Source organism: Aptenodytes patagonicus, chromosome 2 (assembly GCF_965638725.1).
Source record: "Aptenodytes patagonicus chromosome 2, bAptPat1.pri.cur, whole genome shotgun sequence".
Taxonomy (NCBI): Eukaryota; Metazoa; Chordata; class Aves; order Sphenisciformes; family Spheniscidae; genus Aptenodytes; species Aptenodytes patagonicus.
Window position 1 is genome coordinate 164836577 of NC_134950.1, and position 23943 is coordinate 164860519.

General features: G+C 42.7%; 1 protein-coding gene across 8 annotated transcripts in view; it reads left to right on the forward strand.

The window, feature by feature from the left end:
• Positions 1-23943, forward strand: part of PRKAG2 (protein kinase AMP-activated non-catalytic subunit gamma 2) — a 230471-nt gene that overhangs the window by 135638 nt on the left and 70890 nt on the right. For all 8 annotated transcript variants that reach the window (XM_076331958.1, XM_076331960.1, XM_076331964.1 and 5 more), the window contains one exon: positions 19108-19322. In XM_076331958.1, coding sequence (XP_076188073.1) covers positions 19108-19322 — 215 coding nt within the window. The remainder of the gene's footprint in view (positions 1-19107; positions 19323-23943) is intronic.

Consider the following 23943-nt stretch of genomic DNA (forward strand, 5'->3'; position numbering starts at 1 on the left):
ATGCACAGCTTTAGGCATGGTACTTTGAAAATATTGGCTCTTGGTTTTGGTTGTGCAACATTCAAGCAAGGTAGCTGAACTGCATGTGATGCCAATAAATGAATGAGTTAAAATTGGATCAGCTTGTAAAACATCTACGTCTAATCCAGTGTTTTGGTAGCTGTGCTGTGGCCATATCAAGGCCACTTATAACAACACAGCTATTGAAATGCTGGGTTATATTTACATTCTAGATGAGGAACAGCTTGTTAGTGTTGCTATACCGTACTCAGAGTGCGAGATGCAGCGTTTGTGCCAGCGGATCTGAACATACTCTGAGCAAAACAAGGCATTGGGAGCAAAGTCAGCTTGGCTGCTCTGTGGTGTTATGGCCAGCAGAAGCTACAGTACTTGGCAACAATGGTCTTCCCTTCTACATGTAGTAGATCCACACAGCCTAAGAATCCAAGCCCAGATTAGTTGCATTGGCTTATTAATGTACAAATGACCCCCTGTGAATCCCAGAGGGAATTTTTGTGGAGAAGTGTTGAACAAGGGCAGCAGCTCAGTTTGGCAATCACAGAAAACCCACCCTCATCTTGAGCAGACTGGCTGGGGAGATTTTTAGGCCTCCTCACAGAAGCGGAGCTGGACGCCAGCATCCTCAGCCAGAAAGGATAAGGTCTACATTAGAGGCGAGGCATAAAAATCCCCTGAGGGTAGGACTGAAGCAGGGGGAAATGAAAATAGCGTACGTGCTTTATTTTTGAAATGGGTATGTTTTACAGATGCTAATGTAAGGAAGAAGGTTTCATGACATTTCAATAAAAGTCAGCTTTCAATAAAAGGAGCTTCGCACTTGTGTGGGAGAACTGGAAAGCCAAGCTGCCACTTGGAGTAAGGGGGGATAAAATGAGAATCTGTTTCGTTATCCACATGGGATGAAATTTATAGAAGATGGAAAGCAGATCAGATTTGAAAGCTCCCTGAAGTGAGAAAGCTTGTCTTTAGGAAATAAAAAAAAAAACAAAGCCACGATTAGCCACATTACAGACTAGAGACATCCCATGTGCTACCATCATGATAAGCATGTGCTTTTCTCATTAATTTCTGTGCTACGCTCCGTTTTACACATTATCTGCAAGTTGGCCTCTCGTGAAGCCAAATATTTGAGCAGGAGTCATCTCCATGGTGTTAGAGGGGTCCGATTAGCAACTGAAGTGCAAATGGGGGCAGCTGAGTCAATGGCAGAGGCTGACCCCAGTAGCCTGCCAGGAAAGGGCAGCTTCACATTCCAGCTCTGTGCGTTGGGAACTCGGCCAGCCCTGGCTGCCCAGGAAAAGTCATGAATTAATGCATGTCTCTGCCGAGGAATGGGGATGTGCTGACGGCATTGCTGGGGCCTCTTGGAAAAGGAAGGTAATGGACTAGGTTGTGCTTCTGCCCCCTATTTGAAAAGCAACTTTTAACTATTGGGAACATATGAATCACAGTTTAATAAACTGAGATGTGTAGGTTGTTATTTTGGTCTACATCTTATTGCGGATAATGCTCTACATATTTTATGTAAATGATACAATGGGTCTGACTCCAAAAGCAAGTGTGTAGCTGAAGGGATAAATTGCATCGATGTTCTCAGGGGAATGAGAGATGCTGCTCTGATTAAGTCCAATGGAAGCTAATTTCTGCAGAGCCCTATATACTCTACTGCTGATGTCTTGCCTTTGTTGGGTTTTGTTTTACATTATTAATTGACCATACTGCTGCTTCCAAGCACTTGAGACCCCTTTGAAGTTGCAGTTTGATCAATTGATATGCAGTGTGCTACAGGTATAAACACCTTATTGCGTTAAACCGAGACTTTAAGTAGTTCTGTGGCCGGAGAACTTACCTAGGAAGAACTTCTCAATGTTGAATCATGACGCCAAGTTGTTTTAGCAAAGCTTCCACCACCAAGTGTTGGCTTTGGTCTTTAAAAATGCCTGTTGTTCTGAGCAAATCTATTATCACTTTTAAGAGATAAAACATGCATTGCCACATGTTTTAAGGCAGTTGTATTGGCAAATAACTTTCTCTCCACAGAACAAGAAAACTGCAGTCTGGAAGAGATCTATATAGTGGTTAATAATCTGCTGTAGTAGAGCTCTATCGTGAGGTTTCTGGCTATTTTTCTCTGCAAAGTGCTCAGTAGTTTGGGATGATATAGCTGGTCCATGGTACTATTGCAGACCTGCTGCATCCAGCAACAGAGCTGGATGGACATACTTGTATTTGATGCCGATTCTCCTGGGATCTGCAGAAATCTGGCTCTGTGCTTTGAGCCATCTGATGTTCCCGTGCTTTGGCAAGGCCAGCTCACGTGTAGGTGATTCTACCAGTTGCAGGGAGGGCGATGGTGAGAGCACGCTGTGCTCCTGCATCCTCTTCCCCAGCAAATCATGGGAGCAGAAGCACCATGAGTGCGGGGACGCTCCCAGCAGGAGGGGAAGGAGTAGAGTGCTGTAATCCCCATGGGGATATAGGAGGACATAGCAAAGTCAGCATTTTCAGCACAAATCGGCCCTGTAATCTTCACAAGGGAATGAAATCTCCCCAAGGACAGCACCTGGCTCCCAGCAAGGTCCCCGTCTCTGCTACTGATGTCGTCAAAGACACTTGTTTTCTGCCAGTGCAATTGCATGATTATTTCCAAACAGTCCTGAATTTGGGTCCTGTTCATTGGGTGCTGGAGGAGGGATCGACAGACGAGGAGGAGGGATGGGGAAGAGAAGAACTGGGCAGAGCACTGCTCCGGAAAGAGGGGGAACAGTAAAGAAAAGCCTGCAAGCAGCAGGAAGGGGACCCTTGCCATCCTCAGCATCACTGCTCAGTGAAGAGGAAGGAAAGCCTTCTGGGGAGCCAGAGAAAGCCCTTGGCTAAAGATTTTAGATCTGCCTGAAAGGTCTCTGGGAGAGCCCAGAGCTGAGTGAAAGAGGGATGAAGTGGCCGTGGATGATTGTGAATATTGAGGCATTTACTGCTCCCTTCACTTCATATATATATTGCTGGCAGATAGTTTCCTTGTGTTCAGCACACATTTCTCCTGTCTTGGTTCAATTTAATTTAGGTAAATCCCCAGTGTCAGCCAAACCACATGGCTCCAACCGCGAGAGAGGAAAGCCGACAGCTCCTTACAGAAGGGGTGGAGGAGAGGAAGGAGATTGAGGGAAAGGACTGAGCCAGTTTTCCTTGATCACGTTATGGCACGTGACTGGGAATCACAGGGTCCCTGGTTGCGTGTGCCCCCATCTACAGCAGCCATCCACATGTCTGTCACACTCTGACACTGGATCTGCAGCAACTGTTGCTTCAGCCAACTGCTGGCGTGTATTTATCATCTGTGGTGTTGAAAACAGAGCCAGAGAAAAATGTCATTAAAACTCCAACTCTAGACATCAACAAGAGAAAAATGAAAAAGGATTTATCAATGTGAATGAAAACAATGTGATAGATATTTTTTAAGCACAGGTTTGGGATATTTCTTTCGGATTTTGATTGATTTCAGGTGACAGATCAAAGGAATGAAACAAAATGTAGTTAGTAATGTGTTCTGTTGTTCCTGCATGGATTTATTTCTACCCATTTCTTGCACACTGCCATAGTACGTAGGTGTGCAGTGGCCGGGAGCACTTTCACCACTGGTAGGACACGGGGCATGGGGAAGCAAGGTCATTGACTAGCGCCGTCGTGTCTCAGCAATGACGAAGTTACATAATTATGTCCGTCAGCAATCCGTTTTCTAATTGCATATTGCTGAGGGACTAGCACAGATTGTGCCTTGTTTACCTTGGCCATTTTAGTGGCTAAGCTCGCTCTGGTTGATATCCTTTTTGTTTCTGTAGCACTCACCTCCTCCTGCGGCCAGCTGTGCCCAAGCCCCCTATCCAGGTCTGATTATTTTCCTTCACACTAAATAGTTTTGATTCGCTGTCAGAGCCCTTTAATTTCATTGCAGCTTTGTTTACCGAGATGAAGCAATGCACTCAGAGCACAGAGTAAAACAAATAATTGTAATTTTGGTGAAATTGCCCCCCCCAGCTCCTGAGCTCTCAACCTTCCTGCTCTGCCTGCTCGGTACCAGTGGTACCAGCACACCCAGCTCCCATCTCGTCTTGGTACCGCTCTTGCTCCTACCACAGTTGAATGGAAGTCAGTGCCTTCTCCAAAAACTGTGTTTGCTGGTATTAACCCCGTAATTCAAGTCTGTGCTAGGAAGTTGCTTTCACCCAAACTCCAGAATTTTGTGGGGTGGCAGAACCTGGCACAATCTGTGCTTGGAATAGGGCTGAGTGCTCCTTTTGCATCATTGGGACGGACAGGGCTAAGGCAAATGCTGTCAGAGATCCCACACTTGGCTCCACATAGTGTGAATACCTTGGACATAAGCTCTGCAAGGCTAGTGGCCAGCCATGTGATGGTCCAGAGGTCTCAGCTGTCCTGGGCTGGTGTTCAGCTTGTACCAACCGTGGTCCAACACTGATACAGCTGAGTTGTTCCACGCTGGATCCCGTTCAAGTTTGACAGAACTTCAGGGTGATACTTCATGTTCAGTCCTGCCTCAAGAAAAACGTGTCAGCTAAATACCAGCTACCTTCCACAAAACAGTGATTGAATTGCTTTTACAGTGGTAAAACTTTGGCAGGGTTTATCTGTTTAATCAATGCAATAGTTTAGAAAAAGAAAAAAAAAAGGCAAAAAAAAAAAAGCTTCTTGGCACCACAGCTTTACAGTGTGATGGAATGAGTCGTGCAAATGAACTGCTGAAGCCCCTAATGTGACAAGAGCATGTAAGGATAAATCTTAGGGAAACATCTGGAGAGCCTTGAGCATTATTCAGTACTATCCTGTCCTCTCTTGAAAGGAGAATATCGCAGAGCTTCCTGATGTTCTTTGCAGTCAGTCTGTAAGCTCTTGCTTGGTAGGAGTTAAGGATCGTATGTTCATGCTGTCTCTGCAGTATCACCTTCTATTTTTCTGGAGGTGTCAGGAACATAATCAGCTGTCAGAAAAAATAGAGGCTCAGGAAAGCAAAGGATATGGTTTTCTTGGCAAGTAGAGTGTCCTTATTTTATGTCCTCTGAATCTGGACTGGAAGGACTTAGACACCAGTCCTCTTTCTCAACTGGTTTTTCCAAGACCTGGCTCAGCTAATGAGCTATCAGCCACGAACCCTTATCTAGATAACTCTTTAAAACCAGCTGGTCTTTCACCATCTGACTGATTCTTTTTTGTTGAGCAGCAGCAGATGACTCTCAGCATCAAATACAGTTTCGCCAACGTTCAGTAAACTGGGGTAATATATAGTGGTTTACTACTTGCAGAAGTGCCCAAAAACTTGTCGTGGTCTGTTTGTGGTGGCAGATTCCATCTAAATGGCCTTCTGAATGGGAGTGCTGGGTATCTAGGGGATATGCAGGGGTAGTGATGCTCTTGTCCGGAGCTGCGCGTGCTTTGAGGAACAGGTTGCAGCACTGCAACTGCTTTAAAGCACTGCCTTGCTTTAACAACTGAAAACAACCAGCTTTCCAGTGCAATAGTTACTTGTTACAAGGAGAAAACAGCTCATAATTTATTTTCAGAAATGAGGTCAAAATAGTGCAGCTGGGGAGGGAAGTGACTGGCGCAGCGGGTTGGTAATGAGATACAAAGCCTTTCCCTGCTAGGTTAAATCCAGCTCCAGTCAGCAGTGACTGCAATCTTTTATCATTTGACAGTTGTTCACCGCGGCCTTTGCGGTGTTGGCTTTGTTCCGTGACATCTGAGTCAGTACTTGCATAACCAGCACCCTGCTCAGCTGCCTGGGCATCACACGGACCTGTACAGGGGACCGTGGCAGGTTAGCAGGGAAGCACCTGCTCCTCTTGCCAAGATCACACTTGTCCTGTGAAGAGGCCTCCTGCTCTTCAGAAGGTTTTAGGTTGAACGTACTTTCTTCCTGGCCTGAAGCCCTGAACCCTGTCTGTTTCCAGCTGTGTCGGGGGACAGGGCGGTGGGGTGAAGGTTGTAGTAATCATCTACTCTGAGTTGAAGAGCAGTATTAGAGTGGCTCTGCTAGGGCTGTTGCAGCAGCCTCACCAATTGCTCGATCTAATCCTGGCTGGTGGAGCCATCCCTTCCCCAGGAGGTCTGGTCCTACCCTCAGCCTCCTCTGAAGCCCCTCTCCACATCTGCCCCTGTGTGCACAGATTCTTGAGGGGTTAAAGCCTTAAATAAAAGGGCATAGATGTCTTCTGTATATTTCCTTTCCTTGACCATCGTAGAATTACAGAAAACAATAGGGCATACGGTCAGATCACTGCCCACAGGTTGTTCTCTAACGCAGATCATCTTCTAGTAATGGATGTAGCTTTCTTACTGATCCATCTAGGGAAGGAGATACTGAGATCAGGTATTTAAGACCTGTCCATAGTTTTCTTCTCTGCCACGTTAGCCAGAGTTGTTTCTGCTTTTTCCCCTTGTAGTATATCTAAAGTTCATATCATAGGCTTTTTCTGCATCTCTTGCATCTGAGCTCTCAGATATTGCCTTGCCCTAGTCAGAGAGGTAGCAAACTTGGAGGGGCTCTGCAAACGTAACTGCTTGGAGATGCACTGAGCTTTTGCCTGATGCAATGGAAGCACCAAGCACTCTGTTTGCCTTATGTGATTTTTATGGCTGCTGGATTTGCCTAGCTTCTGCAGTTTAAAGTGTGCTAGTCCTCTGGGTTTGTCACTTAGCTGTTTTGTACGTGAACAGACATGGCTCAGCCTTCTTCAGTCTGAGGGCTGAAGCGATGGCTGTGAAAGCCCTACTTCACTTTAGAATATTAACTTGACTGTGAAATGAGGATAGTTGGAGTGTCAGTGTGAACTGCCTGTCTACAGCTGATGCTGGTGTGCAGGAATGGGACCAAAGTCTCTGGGGACTTAGGGAGACACCTGCAAAAGGATGAGAACTGGGGTGAAGGGGAGGAAAGGCAGAATGAAAGGGCAAAAGTAGATCTGCTTAAATAGATCAGATTTCCCCACTGTGTGAGGGAAATCTCTGGCATGAAGGTGTCCCCTGCTCCAGAGAGTCTGCTGTTTAGGTACGCACTCTCAACATGCTGAGTCCTTTTGGCTCCTACTGTTTTCATACGCTTTATAGCAGGATGACAGCTCTGAGGAGTAAAACAAGCCAGGAATGTGACTGCTGTCATGTGCTGGAGGCATGCTGTAATAGTGACCTGGGATGGGCTGTCGGGTGAAGCTGGGGTTGGATGACAAGGGAGGGGAAGGATTTCCTGGAGAGGAAAATTGCCTGGCCAGCCCTTTGGAAAAATGTAAGCATGCTCTGCTGAAGGGCACTTGTGCTCCTTCCTGCCAGAAGCTTGCAGCACCACCGAGCTGGGTGTTGAGAGGAGGTATCGGCTGCAACCTGTTGTGCAGCCAAGCAAAGGAAGCCACCCCGTGGCATGCTTTTGGGGTTTGGTCTTGCAGGTACTCTGGTGAGTAAGCAAGTGGATGAGGAAGGTTTAAATCAGCCTGCAAACAGAAGGTGAAGTAACAAGAAAAAAGGAAATGTGTGAGGAATTCCTCTAACTTATTCAAATAGCATCAGTCTCTAGTGGACCTGAAGTGCAGCATTTAACATTCTAGAAGGAAGCGTAGAGAGGAGAGGAGATGCTTGATCTTCAGAAGAAGGAGGTAGATCAGGAGTCAAGAAAGCGTATGTGGATGGTAAGGCACAGGCCAACATTGCGTCATGTAGTTGATGCAGAAATATCAGAAATGTGTGTGGTCAATATAAACACTTGGCAATAGAGATATAAAATTGGACTAGATGTTGGTTGATCCAATGCAATGGACATCACTGAAGTTTAGTCCCCTCCCATGAGTTTGAATTTTACTCATGGGCAGGTAAGAAGAATAAGATGATGGAGTTTAAGGGGACCTCCAAAATGATAGAATCATTAAATATCCTAGGGTGGGTGTTTTTTCATTTCATGTGACTGATATTTATCCAGGTATGTGTTTAAAGTTCCCTTTAGGCTTTTGTTAACCTAGGGATTAGGTTTGTTAAGTAGGGATTAATTTCTGGATGAACTCTTTCTTTAAGTAGGATGGGACCGAGTGCTTATGGCTCTCTTGAGCATGTAGCATGCTTGCTAAGCATGTTTGACTTGCACAGTAATGGCAACACCAGCATCTAAAACTTTGTAGACATACCTTTCAGTATACCTCAGATAGCCTCTTGGGGTATCTCCTGGCTCCATGCTGAAGTTTTAATGTACAGATGTGATATTGCTGCTCTTCAGCCTCATTTCATTGCTGGGTACCATGACAGTACTTACTTTATTGGTAAGAGTGTGGAGAATCACGGCAAGAGGACAGGGCTTCATTTGATTTTAAGCTTACCCAGCTTCTGTGCTGGGAGAAGAAAATAAGATGGTAACTGATTCATCATATATGGGAAGCATGGACTTGCCAGTGGTAGATAAGTACATCCCAATTCAGGGCGCATTTTAAGTCTTTTGATATAGTTGTGGTTTTGGTACACGGCTGTGCAGCTGCCTTCTCCCCTTTTTTCTCCCTTGTGCCCTCAACCAGACCCTAGATGGACAACTCTGTTCAGAGCAATTGTTAGAAGAACTTGGGCTGTAGTTTTCTGTACACTTCAAGTGGTATAAACCAGCAATGCCACTGTACAAAGTGATTCTGCTTTCTTCCTGGCTCCTTTCCCGCTGCCCTCATACTTGTGCTGCATCAGGAAACTGCTCCGGCTTAGAAGTAACCAGAAGGACAGAGATCTGACGTTAGTTGTAGTCTACATCACTTCAAGATCTAACTGTGAAAGGCAGAAGAAAGCCAGTGTTGTGTGGATCATTTCATGGGAAGGAGAGGGTTAGTCTCTGAGCAGGCTAGTGTCTAGAGAAAGCAGCCGTTTACTGCACTAATGTTCAGCTAAAAGCATGATCCAGTACCAGCGAAGGCAATGGAAATTATACTACCAAGTGGCATAAGGAGCAGGAGCAGGCCCATAGCAATTTATTTTCAATCAAACAAGAGCCATGAAGTCATTAGTTACTTCTTCAGAAGGCTTTGGTAGGTGTGCCAGAGAGCACTGTGCCGTCTCTGCTGTGCCGTATGTGCACAAAAAGATTAATTCCCAGGTTAGCAAGATAGGAATTATGATGAGACAGAAGTCTGAGTCAGACACAGTGGGGAGAGACAAATGCCACAGGCTGAAGCAGTGCTTGGACTCCTGTTGAATTTTGAAAAGAGCTAGAATGAGGGAGATTTTTTGTTTAGTAAGAGAAGAACAGAGGGTTTGAAAAACATGAATTCCAGAAGCAAAGAAATTGCAAATTATGGCTTCATTCTCTAGCTACAGCCTTTCTGAGGATTTGGAGTACTTTGCAGATATTTAATTATTCTCACCTCAGTGCCCTTGTAAGCATTGCAGAAAACAAATAGAAGTAAACTGTGCTGCGAGACTTGCAATCCAGCTGTAACTCTGATGCCTTTACTAGCACCTCTAGAGCTATTTTCTTCACTGTAAGAGTAGGAAACTGAGGCTAATATAAGCTGATAAATTAAACAGAGAGCAGGTCCCAGGACCTGAGTCCTGAAGACTCTGCTCCAACAGCCTTGTAACCTGCTATTCTGAACCTCAGAAAGTGGCACAGTCTAAATGCTTGCCTTCTTGCTGCGTGGTCGTGGCTGTGTGCAGCATTACAGTATGCCTTCTCCTGGCGCCAGCCCTGGAGCTTTCATGCGTATGCTGTAAATGGATATCCTAGTGGTCTTTATGTGCATTAATATTCTGTCTCTCGGTTACACAGAGAGTAGATGTACTATGCAGATGAAGTCACCCACAGTGATTTCAGTGGGGTTCTGCAGGCTCAGACTTAGACTGTTCTTTTCATTAATTTGGACCGCTAATGACATATCTGTAAAATGTTAGGGTTTTTTTTCAGTTTCCACAGGGTGTTCATCTGCTTTAGCATGTTACAGAAATAAGGTACACAATTAAGGCACTGATTTAGAGCAAGCGAACTAGGAAAATCTTTGCCTCAATTCCCTAATTTTTTAAATTTACGTTGGAAAAGCATATCATAAATAATAGGAATAGCAACAACTTACCCTCTTCTGCAACCCCCCCAAGCAGCTGCTTTTAAAAAGCTGACATTTAGTGCAGTGATTAAGTATGAAATCCGTAAGTGTGAAATTAAGCATCAGAACAAGCGAGTAATTACTTCCAAACTTGTCTTTATATGTTGTGCATACATATTCCTCCTCCCACTTTTCCCCCCCTTAATTTTCCTCCTCTTTTCCTTTGCCTGTCAAAATGTAAACCCTTCAGGTCGGGGCCTGTGTTATCTTTTATGTTTGTGAAACACGTTGCACACAGTGGGTGTTACCAGAAGCAAAACACGAACGATGATGATGGTAACTGTGGTTTGGAAGCTTTGCTGTGCAAAACCAGGGAGAGGGTGCCGGGGCAGAAAGCAGTTATAGCAGCCCTTAACAGAGGACAGGGTGATGGAGAGACAGGCAGTGCTGGCCACGGAAGTGTCACCAAAGACAGCCAGTTTGCAGCTTTGTGCAATGGCAGGGGAGCATTTAGCTCAGCTTGGCCCAAAACAGCAAAGAAAGCCTAGATAGGACAACGGAGGTTAATGTGGAAAGAGCTGTTAAACGTTAGCTTTAGCAGCCAGACGTCTTTGCTAAAACAGAAAACAAAAGTTATTTCATTAAAGCCTCTGAACACAAAGTACTCTGTGAAAGTTTAAATGCCAGGTGGTGTATTAAGTAAATAAAGTAGTCCTGCTGTAGGCATTGTTTCTCACAGCAGCCGGCTATAACCAGCACATAGTACAAGCGACCATGTGAATCTCTGCCATGTGATGTAGTGCTATGCCTGGCTAACGCGCTGAGACATGGCTGGCAAGTCAGTGGGGACTTTTCTTTAAGCAGTTATCAGTATGTTGATAAGGGCCAACTGTTGCACGTGGCTTATTTGCATGGATTGGCTTATGCTCATTAGTCATCTGGTTTGGATCAGAAAAAGAAACTTGGGGTTTGCACAGATGTCATGTATCTTTCCAGCACGGTTTGAATGAAGAGGAGTGATTGATTTTCATTTTAGTGACTTTTTAGATTGGTATCATAGTACTGTGCAGTTAGCTTTTGTTACAACCCAGCAGTTACCCCGAGGCAGCGGTTGCAGAATGTCATGTCCCATTACTAGCGGTCCTGGGTTTGTGTACAGCTGGAGCCGTTTGGAAGGTGGCACCCTTAAACTCCTCTTGCTCTGCTGTCAGTGGCAAGATTGGAAAGTTAACCAGGTGATTCAGAAAGTGAAAAGCCGGTATTTGCAAGCTTCTTGACCCCATGCGTTGTGGGTGATGGATGCACAGGAGGATAAAGCATTCTTTGCTCACGTGTGCTCCTCATAGAGATGCATGCCCAAACCTCCTCCTTCCGCTTCTTGTGGTTCTACAGGATGTTTCCCCATCATGCTGTTACCTGCTGAGGATCACTGTTAGTCCTTTACTCCTGTCACTGGCACTTGTGCTGGCAAGGTACATGTTGCCTGTGTTTCTGCCAGTGTGTGCTGGCCACAGCCATACGGTGTCTGGTAAAGTCTTGGTGCTGAGTCTCTCAATATAATTACCATGCTGAGCTAATTGCTCATGTCTGGCTCAGGCACTTACTCAGTGGCTACCTCAACCATTATCAGGACCTCTTCATTCATCACCTGTCAGGCTGTCAAACAGCAGCGGAATGTGCATTTGGCTGTCTCAAAAAAACAAAACCAAAAAAAGCCATTCTTTGCCATCAAGCTCGTGGGTGATCTCTGTTTCTTTGCTATGAATTATTTGCCCATGGTATTCTCTCCAGTATTTGCAAGACAAAGGAGAGGGGGTGGCAGAAAATTGGGACTTAGAAGCCAGGCTGGAACCTTCCTGCCAATGAGAACTAGAAAAATCCCATTGGGAGGGATGCTCTACTCCAGGATTCCTGGTCCCTGCTTGCTGTGTTTGGATCCCATGTATTTGTTGCTTTAAAAGCAACGGATTCATAATTGTATACATCTCTGGAGCCTATATACTACTTCCTGCAGCTTGCCTATAGTCCCAAGAGCCCAAGTTCACAGCCCTTGACAGCCACCTCTCTCCTGACAATCAAGCCGCCTGGTCAACTCATGTACTCTGATAGAAATTTGTCTGCTGAATAAAGGAAAAATGCAAGTCTGAAAACAGGCAATGCAAAACCAAAAGTGATGAAACTCATCTAGTTGTAGAGAATAACTATTAAGAACTAAGTGTGAAAACGCAGGCTTACTGTGGAGGTTTCAATCTCAAAAAGGTGCTCAGCTTGGGAGGAGAGGGTAGAAACCACCTGCAAGGGTGCTTACGCAGTGGGACCGGGGAGCTCTGCAGGGTAGATCCCCCGTGGCTGGGAGCCTGTAAGGCTGATCCAGCCTGATAGTGCAGAGGGGATGACTGCTTTGGTAACGTATCCAGAACCTCGCAGTGCACTATGAAAAGGCAAAACACCACAAACCCAAAACCTCCCAAGGCCTGCAAAGCCCCCTTTATCTGAGACTGGCGGTGTAGCCTGCTTGCAGTTCCCAGATGGTGGGTATTTGAAAAGCTGCTCTAAGGAAATGAAATACTGTTTCAGTTATGTTCTGTAAGCTGTGCTGACATAACGTGTCAAGTCCTTCCAGATTTGTCAAGTACATTTAACAAATGTAAGATAAGCAGTGTACAATTCTGGGCAAGGTGGAAGATCCTCTGTCTAATAAGCAGTGCAGGAGAAATCTGCAGTAAACCCTTTAAAGGATACAGCGCTGGGAACGTGTTTCTCCTGGTCAGTCTTTCCTCATAAAGGGGCCTCAAGATCTTCAGAAAGAAGAACAATTCTCAAAACTTTACTAAGTAAACTCTTTGGCTCCCTGATTTTCCCAGTTTTATGAGGAAAAGGTGTTACATTGCAGATTCCACAGATACAAGTGTTGTTTAGGCACGTAAATAGACCACAAGCAGAGGAGAATGGGCTGAATTCTGGAAACTGATATGGCTTTGTCTAAGGTTTTACAAAGTGAAATAGCTTCTAAAGCAAAAGTTGGTGCTTTCAGGTTAGGTATTTCTGTGGCTGAGACCACTCAAGGAGTGCTTTCCTTTACTATGTTTGAACTAATATAAAGAAATTAGATTTTTACTGAAAAAATATACATTTCCCTGTGAAACTTTTCAGACAGCATATGATATTTTAATGACTTAAAAGGTGTATTTTACTCTTCCTTTGATTAATAAAAAAATCTGAAAGGTGCTTTTGGAAACAAGTAAGCTTCCCATTGAATGGTGTACCAGCTACATGAAAAGCCATGGAGTTGTTTCAATACGACTGAAACAAATGTGCTTACTAATGCAGCTAGGATAGATGCTGCTCAGCCGGAACCAGGGAGCTTAGGTGAAGGACTGGAAGGCCTGGCCATTATATGAGTGATGCACTGTTGATCACAGATATAGGCTATATGGTTCAACAGTAGAAGCTGTAGTTCTTGTAGGGTGGGAGGCATCCTGAATTGGTGTGTAAGTGAAAATGCTAGATACGGCAGGAAATTTCCTGGGCAGTATCTATCACTTTTTTTTGGTACGATAACTCTTCAGATTACTTTTCAGGCTTAATTTTATTTATTTTTTTTTAACTAACGTGTTTTTGCAACATTTAGTGTCAATATCACCAGTACTATTTGAATAGAAACAGCCAGTAACCATTTACCTGCTTATGGGTTCATAGTTTTACTGCCATTAAGTGGCATTAAACTTAATTTCACATAATTTGCATCAATTTGCTTATGTGTCAAAATTAACATAGTATTGTGTCTGAAGAGTGATTCAGCTTAATGAACAGCCGGCTCAACTCAGATTCACTTGTGCTGCTAACTACTTAAAATTCAGCAGCCACAGCCTGCTGCCTCCTCTGTTTCACTGCCAGCTGAAGAATGGAAATGAAAGGACAGTGTTGTCCTGGGAAGGAATCAGACAAAAAGTGTCACATGGAGCCACTGCAAATGGAAATTAATTTTGGGTTTTTTCTGAGAAGTTTCAGTCTAAATGGTAAATGAATATATCCCTATATATAAACTTGGAAAGCTATTTTAGCAACAGCTTTATATGTTAGCAATGGCATTATCTGCTTGATCAGGTATAGGATGAGAGAATACTGAAGTGTGATTCCTAGGAAGACGTAAACTGCAAAAGTGGTTTATTGTTCATGGCCAGTAACTCTCAACAGTTTTAGCAACTTCATCTTAAGTGCACAAATACAAAAGTAAAGTTTGAGGGCAGGCTGCTGGCTATATCGTTTGGGCCCTCAACAGGGGAGCGCGACTCTATTCCGAACCACCTGAAGCCAGGCTTTTACAAAAGGAGGGAGCATTAGCACATCCCTGAAAGCCCTAGCAGCATCATTTGTGGGCAGGTGGCTCCAAAGGTTCATGGGGGCAGGAGCTGTTTTTCTTTCTGGAAAGGGGTTGTTTGGAGTTCTGGGCAGAACTACATGTAGCAGAGCTGATAAATAAAAGGGAGGCTTTGGCAGGAATCGCTGGGCTGTGAGCATCCTTCCTCCCAGAAACCACCAGATGCATCCTGCCAGGTCAGGCATGAAATGTAGGTGACAGAACTAATTGTGGGTGTCACCCGGGGAATGTAGGAAGTGTAGGAGGGCAGCCACCCTTCTTCCCTTGGGAGTACGCGAATGACAAGGTAGCGCTTTATCCTTTCCTGTTGTGTATCAGTAGAGGGCTGGTTTGGATCAGAATGCCCAAGTAGTTGCGTGGAGAACTTAATGCCATGCAGAAGAAGGGCTTTATTTAAAAGAAATAGTTGCAAATACCTAGGGAAACAAGTGAAGGTAGCAACATTATTTTTGTATGTTTGTGACCAACTAAATACTAGCTAGTGTTGCGTGCTAACTTGGGCCAAAGTTGTGGGCTCTGCTGTTACAGCAGTACTTTCTCGGGGCTGTTGCATCCAACCTGTGATGTGCGGCTAGATCCCAGCTGAAGTTGCTCAAATACAGGCACAGAATTGAATACTGGGCCATGGCTGCGTGCCATCAGAGACAACACTGTCACAGGGAGAAGGCAACTGGAGACAGCCCCATTTTGCTCAAAATTAAGACTAGTGCTATTTAGTTCTGTTAGGATCTCACATACATATTCTGAGTAAAGTTATACTATAATACAAAAGTTGTTTCTTTACATTAATGCAATTTTGCACCATGTATTCATATATTCTTATGACTGTTCTTATTCATATGCATATTCAATTATGCAAATGTTAGGACTTATGATTCATCAATATGGAGACCACAAAGTTATCCTCTTTTTTCACTCTTGTTTTGTCTCCAGAAAGGAAATGTCAGGATGAATCAGAACAAAGCAAAACTCTTGGACTGTTTTAAAACTGGACAGGGACAATCAGTAGAAAGCATAGGACAAAACCTTGTGTTAGCCAGTGACATGGTAACTGATCTGCTAGATTTTTTTTCTCTCTTTTTAATTTTTTTTGTCTAAAATTCTCATGTTATGGAAAAAGGAAGAGCTATTTAGTTTCTTAACATGAAAATATCACATTTCATTATGCATTTCACTGTCTGATGAAAGAAACATTAGTATAAGAGATAATTACTTGCCATATCAGTTCATCTTGTTACCAGAACCAGTAGAGTTTGCAGCCAATCTCAAAGATTGTTTCTTCTCCAAAATCCTACATACATACTGAATTTTTTCAGCTTCATTGTAGAAGAGACTAGAATTGCTGGCTAGTTTTCACTGCTTAATGGTTTTATGCATACTTTCTCCAGAATGAACTGTTTTCAGCCATGAGATAGAGCTGTATCTTATCTCTTCAATGGACTTCTTTTATAGTAGAACAGGGCAGCTACTGTACATATAACTATATATAACTATATATATATGTATAACTATATATACAAAACTATATATTTACACCAATGCTGCCTGTTTAGATGGCAGTTCAATAGGATTAAAGTTAATACAAAGTTCTGTTACCCCTGAGCTGATTTTGGTCTGGGGATATATTACAGATTTTCATTCTTTTATGTGGCAGGTTTTTATAAAATCCTTTGTAGGGTTTAGGATGTTGAGTTGTATCACAGCAGCCAAAAGTTTTTTGGTTTAATAATCATAAAAATATTTAACATTTCCTATGGGATTATTCCTTCAATCTCAGTATTGTACAAATGTAAATAACATAGATACCACAATAATGCTATGAGGTAGGCTTTTAAATACCAAAGATTGAAAAGCTTAATTACATAATTTAATCAAATACCCTGCAAAATAATTATAATTTTCCCTCCACCTCTGTGCGGAAACTGAGTCACAGAAAAATTGACTCTCAAATGTATTAGGGCGTGCCTCACAGTGAGTACTTTTATGTTTTAAGCGCCTAGTTGAAACTGACAGTTCTAAGGCTCAGAGTGCTCCCAGTAAAGTTGCTGGAGACACAGATGCTCTTCATCCATAAAAACTCACGCCAAGCGTCCAAGGCTGGCATCCAAAAGGAGATTCACCACCAGTGAATGTTCTTATGAAATGGAAACCACACTGTCTGTCCTGGCTGTGCTGTTACACATCTATAATGAGGTGACAATAGTCTCCATGGAATGTAAGAGATGTTACTTCCTTGGTCTCCTTTGATCCACATCTTCCTGTGTCCTATAGATGCCCTCTACACTTGGTAGGCCAGCCTTGTTAGGGCGGTGAATATGTGGTTTCCTTATGTCTGGTAATAGCTCTGTTGGCAGAGCTTGTTGATACTGGAAATGTTTTTTGTAGACTTGTTGAATACATTAATGCACAGTGAACACATCCCAGCAGCAAGACTTTAAGATCTAATGGTGTTTTTCTCCCTTTTAGTGGTTTTACATTTGCATCAATTACAGCTACCATCCACCTCAAACCCCAGTCTGAGTGCTCAGGAAACATTTGTACATCCATAAAAACACAGAAGATAAGAGCATCTTCCCCAGAACTGTTTTTCTAAATTTGTGTGTAAGCAAAAACTGACAGGCAAGTTAGGTGTCCTTTTAATCCTTTGGGGGTGGAACACTCTCCAGTCCCACTAAAATCAGTAGAAGTTGAGAACACTCAAAATTCCAGGGTTATTCTTCTTGCCTCACCCCATGGCATGTCGCATTAGCCAACTTTTGTATCTGCCTACAACACCCAGTCTCCACTGGATCTGTGGTTATTGCTGCTTGATTGGCAGAGCTGCAGGTCTCTATGAAATGAAATGGAAGTCCTTGGAGGGCAGCTGCAATTTTGGAAAAGGACTGAAGAGAGGGACTGAGTAGGGGGTCCTTTTTGATTCCAGCAAAGCTAAAATTTGTCAGTGAGAGTTAGGATTTTCTTTGAAAGAAATAAATACATTACACTGCATCGCTAAAACCACTACAAATAAAACACATTAGAGCCTAATATTTTGCAGGTTTCTTGATGAGTGATTATGTTCTCTTAAAGTTAAGTCTCTTCATAGGTAAAAACCATCAAAAAGGTTTTCAATGAAGAATGATAGCTAAAGAACAGTTACCTAAATTACTCATTAATTCCTTTAATCGGAAGATATGGTAACTCTTCCCCAGATATGTCAGGAGTAATAGTTTCTTCAAGTAATAGATCCCTTCCTGAGTTGTTGGATTTCTAGTCTTCTGAGTCTAGCATCTTTGTTATTACTGAGTTTTATTCTTACTTTCCATCAATACAAAGTTTTCTTTGAAAATGCTGTCTGCGAGATAGAATCACTGAGAGGTAATGGGTATAAAGTGAGTTGTACTAATGCACTTTACCCTGGGTTGAAAGGAGGGGCAAGTGGAGGATGCGTGTACACCAGTGCAAAGCTTTTGAATGGGAAAAAGTCTCTGGTGCAAAAATCTCCGGTGGAGCCGTGAAAGCTCACACCAAGAAGATGAGCTAGACTTATCATGAAGATGCATTATCATGTTCTCAAACACTTGTTTGAATGGCTTGGGATTTTATGCTTATTAAATGCTATCTTATCTTCTCCCATTCGATGGCCTTGAGTCCCCTCTGGACTAACTGATCATCTGCACAAATCTCTGGAAGTACAAGAAGTGAACCAAATTCAGAGATCATATAGCCCACTTAAAAATATGTAGCTCTGTTCAGCCTCATAGTTTTTATGCGTTTAAGTCTGTCCTGATTTATGCTGGCATAAGAGAATCATCCTTTGTTTGCTGACGTACATATAGATATAACAAGAAACACAGATGTTGTAACTTGAATTTTCTAATTGGTTGTGGATGTCTACTGGTTCTTAAATGGATAATAAATAGAGCTTAAATGATCTGTTTGATCACAATTCAGAACTGCTCTAAGAACGTAACCAAAAATACAGCTGGGGTAGATACACATGTCAAATAAAAACAGGATGCTCACAAGAGAAATTATCTGCTGCTGATATTGATTTTCAGTAAAAGAAATGAGTAATCTTTCTCCTTAAAGGCTGCTGAAAACAATTCTAGTTTGTATAAAGGCATTGCCAAGAGCCTTATAGAAAGCAGACTGAGGCTCATGGGAAATATGCCGTTTCTTTTTGCCTCTGCTCCTAATTTTATTCTAACTGCTGGCTGAGATACTGTTAATAATGAAATAATGAAAAAGAAGAAGAAGCAACCATTAAAGCTGTTAAGCTGTTTGCCATGAGACAGAGGTAATCCTGAGACTCACAGGAGTATTAAAATTATAACAATAAAGTAATACCAGTGCTGAGGATCATTTTAGAAATAAGCAATCAGAGAGGATTGCTGATAGTTCGTACAACACAAACCTCCAGCACTCTTGTCTTGCCACTATGCCTCCCTGTAAATTGATCAGACAGTTCAACCAGTTGAATGATTAAAAGAGTTTTAATGGCAAGGCGGAGCAATTCCCTTTCATAAACGAGGAGGTGAGAGATATACTTTTAGTCTGGGGAAATGTGATGGAAAAATACAGATTCACTGTAAAGCTGAGATTTCTGTCTGATTTTCTTCTGAACTGATCTTTGGTAATTATTCTTGTTTACAGCCTCTGGCCTCTCCTCTTCTCCATCTACCCCAACACAAGTGACCAAGCAGCCCACGTTTCCTCTTGAATCCTATAAGCATGAGCCTGAGAGACTAGAAACAAGGATTCACTGTTCTTCACCTCCGGACACAGGGCAGAGATTTTCTTTGCCTCCATTTCAAAGTGCAGCCAAGCCTCCTATCGTGACACCAGCTCCCTGTGCTACCTCAAAACCAGTAAGTAAAGCATGTGTCCAGTTTTCCACTGGGAAATGTACAGGGTTGTGTGTTAACTGTTTCTTGTATTACAACCGATGGGCTAGAGCTTGTGTGTCCATACTGTGGAACAGAACGAGAACAATTTCATGGGCCTTTTATTTCAGACGTGTCTCAGCTTCTCCCAGTATTCAGCTGACAAGGCACTAGGAATCCAAAGGTGGTAGCTCCCCTTCTGATTTACCCAAATAGCAACTGATTTTTGCACTATTCTCAAGTGAGTTTTGCAGTGGCTACAGATCCCAGCATACATTGCTGAGATGCCACTTTAGAGAAGGATAAAATATTATTTAGGATTGTCTTTATCTCCCTTAGGAAGAGCTGACGAGAGAGCTAGCAGCCAAGGAGAGCATATCAAAAAGAAATCCACAGTATGAGCTGCAGGGGGTTCAAGCTCCTGCTGCCTCTGGAGTCTGAGATGACTGGGACAACCAGTGACTAATGGCGCTAGTTGCTATCGCGCCTCCTGCCCCAGCTCAGAGAGTAGAGGAAGAAGGGCAGCACTACCAGGGTATTTATCCAGCCCCCCATGTAGTAGAGGTGTCTTCATAAGAGTGGTTTCTTCAGCTCCTGGGAATGCGTGAACTCAGTGATTCCTGGGAATACATGAATTCCAGCCTCTGATATTCTCCACTGCAACATCCGCACTGCATGCCGTTGTGCCTCCTCCCCTCTTCCTTGGCCAGCCTGAGCCTCAGAGGCATCGCTGCTCCTCTTCTCTTTTTGTGATGCTCTGCCTTTTTGCTCCTTCTTTCTTTTTCATGTTAATGCCTTTGCATTAACTATCTTTCTGTTCACTGTTCCCCTGCCTCATGGAACTAGCAAACTGTGACCTGTCACCAGAGTTAACTACCCTCCATCTGTCTCTTCCCAGCTTTTCTTTTTTTTTTCTTTTTCCTCAGAATATAAAATCTTTGACATTTTCTGTATCTAGAAATCTAGAACTGTAAAGGACATAAAGGTTCATGAGGTCTGTTTCCCTTCAAAAGTTCAGAAGTTGTTGAACGACTACAAGTTCTGTTTCGTTCCATTTCTTAGTGATTTATTTAAAAGCAGGAAGTTTCCTCCCACTCGCCCATGGGAAAGCTGTTCCAGGATCTGAATACGCTAACACAGCAATCCCCAAACCTTTTTGGTTTTGTGTTAGGTACCTCCACAGTAGCAGCAGCAGTTGTTATGCTGAAAATGTTTAGGTACTGGATCAGTGTTCACATACTACTTTCAAGTTGTTCACACGCATCCAGTAAAACACATGCCCTATTTTGGGGACCCCTTCTCTAACAGTTAGGAAGTCTCTGATTTTTAACCTAACTTTTTCCATGGACAGGTTATGACCATTTGCTCTTATAATTAATAGCCATTTTCATTCATTGTTTGTTTCATGCTGTTGTACCTGTAGCCAACCTTTGTTTTTCTAGATTAGGCAAGCCAAACTCTCCCTGCAAAATACAGACTTTCTGTTCTGCTGCTATGCAAAAGTGAATAATTAAAGTATTAAATAAAATAAATCCTACACTTATAGTTAGGGAACTCCAGCAGTAACTTTTCTTTGTTACTGCATGTAACCTTTCCATGTAAGTAGTAGTCTTGGGAGACATAAATTATGAAACTCAAAGGCTTGTAGGACACACAAATATTTTCGGTAGATTTCAGTCAATCAGTTATATTATTTGCATATGAATGTGTTTATCTGTGTTATGCAGCTACAGAGGAGTCTTTTGTACCTGTTAGAATAGAAATGGGGAAACAACATAATCTTAGCACATTCCACTGACCGAGAGACTGAAAAGTTTGTTTTGTTTTTAACTATTTGCTGATTCGGACAATATGAAGTTGAGTAGAAGATGCCAGAATAAAGAAACAGAATTCTCAGCACGTATTTATCAACTGTTGTGGTTGTATATATGTATGAGAGAGTCTGGATGGAAACTCAATACGTTGGACTCAATTATCTCCTGCTCAGAAGATACAGAAATACATATATAGAGAGAGCTATAAATACATAGGATGCATAGCGCCTGATTATCTTCGTTTTGTACCCTCTGTACTCTCGTATATCTGAGAACAGTGAGTGTGCAGGGCTGCCAGTGAATCATTAGTTTTTTGGTTTACTTGGGAACAAATGTCAGCAGCTACAGATCTGTGAGGAACAAAGCCCTGGATGTTTAATTTTTCAACAGAGACCAGAGAGAGAGTGTTGCCACGCTTTTCTAGTAGGAGAAACTGTTAGAGGAGAGAGAGGCTAAGTTTCTGCAGAAGGGCATGAATCTGAAGCTGATGGGTGTTTGTTCAGGACTGTTGTGTCTTTTGATCCCTGTAAGTTATGTACCTAGCATTCCTTTACAAATATGACAGCAGTAGACCAATATTCTTGATTTGAGTACTGTATTTCAAACATTTCATTTATTCTGAGCTGTGTGTTAATAAATACATGTTTTCACAATGCACATGCCATAAACAAATCTGTAAAAGGCAAACTCAATTTCTTGTTTACTTAGGTCACCATTTCTTGGCATAACAATTCCAATTATCTTAAAAACACACTATAAGTTATATGACAAATGGTTTCATAGTGGCCATGCTGTTAGATGATCAGTTTAATGACAAGGAAGCTTCTATGTTGACATCTGAAACAAGAAGTTGACTCTTACCTACAGGGCTCTGTTAACTTAAATCTCATTTACTTATTACATTGTTTAACTAGTGATGATAATGTGTGAGATCCCAGAACTATTATAAATGATTCATGATTGCTATATATATTGTAGTAGCAAAGAGGAACCCTTGGACCCAGACCTGGAGTTATTATTAAAAAAACCCCACAGAACAGCAGATAACTATAGGAAGGTGCAGTATCAGGACTTGGAACTAATCTTAGCCCATTTTTATAATTAACCACATTTGAGGCTGATTGTGTACTTGTTTTTTACATGTCTAAGACTGTGGTGCAGAATGGTTAAATCTGTCCAGTAAGAAAGAAGTCATGGAGGAAAGAATAAAAATATTTATTTCCCAGCAGATATAATCAAAACCTTTCATGTTTTAGTAGCACTTAGAACAGTGTATATTTTGATGTTATTTTTAAGCCTTAGATTCTGGCGAGGGGAATAAAAAGTGGGAGACAGCTCCTGACAGAGGGAGATCCTCCTTCAGCGAGTATCATCTCAACACAGTATACAAACCTAAGCAATTAACCTCATGCTAAATGGATGTCTGTGATAATCACCAAGGTCTGGATTTATCCTACCTAACTTTAGAAACCTATCCGAGCTGCTTAAGTTGGGAGTATAGTAGCTCTAGTTGTCTCTGTATCCCACAGAGAGGCGTTTGCAGGGGATGAATCAGATCTTCAGTGGGCTTAACAGCCTTTTGTGCTGATATAAAGGGAGTGACTCTGGGTGTTGCATTTCTAACTGAGGCACTTCTATTAGGTGCCCAAAGCTAGATGTGAAGGGGCTGTGACACACCATTGCAGCAGCTCTTACAGGCTTTCCCTCTGGGTGTGTAGGTGTTCCTAGTGGTTGAGTTAGAAGGTTATAATGAGAAATTCAGCTGATAAGAGATCAAAGCTATACCAAAAGATTACTGTGCACTGCATTAAATGGGGAAGGAGCAATTTGATTTTTCACAGTACAGTTGATGACTCTGTACTTTGGCCTTGTGTTGTTGGGACTGTGTAACCTTCAGGCAGTAAGTGGTAAATGATAACTCTTCTCTAATGTGACATTACTAACCATGAAAGGAATGTAGAGAGGTTGCAAATTCAATAACGAACATGTTTGCCCTGTTTCCGCTTTGCCCGTATTTTGAAGTGGAATGTAGTATGTTGAGCTTAATGTGGTTGTACCCTTTTCATTTCATCCTTTCTTCTTCCACTGATGCATAAGACACTGTGAAAAATAGCAGTATTCCCTGTGTCCTGCAAACACAAGCATTTTTGTGGTCCATCATTTTGTGGCCTTTATGGGTTTCCCTTTTCCTGGCATGAGAAGAGTCCAGGCCAGAGAAAGAAGATGCTAGTTCCAAATTGAGGAGTTGCCTTTGAGTTCTCTTTTGGTGAAATACAGGGTTGGGGCCTCCTCTGCTCAGAAGAAGTGACAAAGGCAGAACCTGCTTACAAATGGCCCTTTCCATATGATTGTGTTGTTAACCACTGTTCTCCAAATAACTTCTGAGCCAAGTAATTTCCCAGAACGTTCTTAAAAGGAGGGCATCTCAGCCAGAAGGTAGTCTAAGACTTACACTAAGCTTGTGTGAGCAAGTCCTGTTAAAACTGAAGATAAAGCACACAGGAGGGACTGAAAGAGTCCGGTCTGTATCCATTTTACACAGTCCTTGCTGCTCCAGCATATGGAAGAGGAGAGACGTAATGTACAGCTGGGACTCTCTTCCAGTCCTAGATACAGAGAGGAAAACAAGATTGTTTCTGCAGCTACCTGCTTGTTAAACAGTAGCACTTCCCTGCAAGGCTATTCATGCTGTTTCTTAGCCAAAATGTAGTAAACTCAAAAACAGGGCTGTTAACTTGTTCCGCGTGAAAGGCTATTACATCACACCCTGTGGCTGGCAAGGAGCCTGGGAA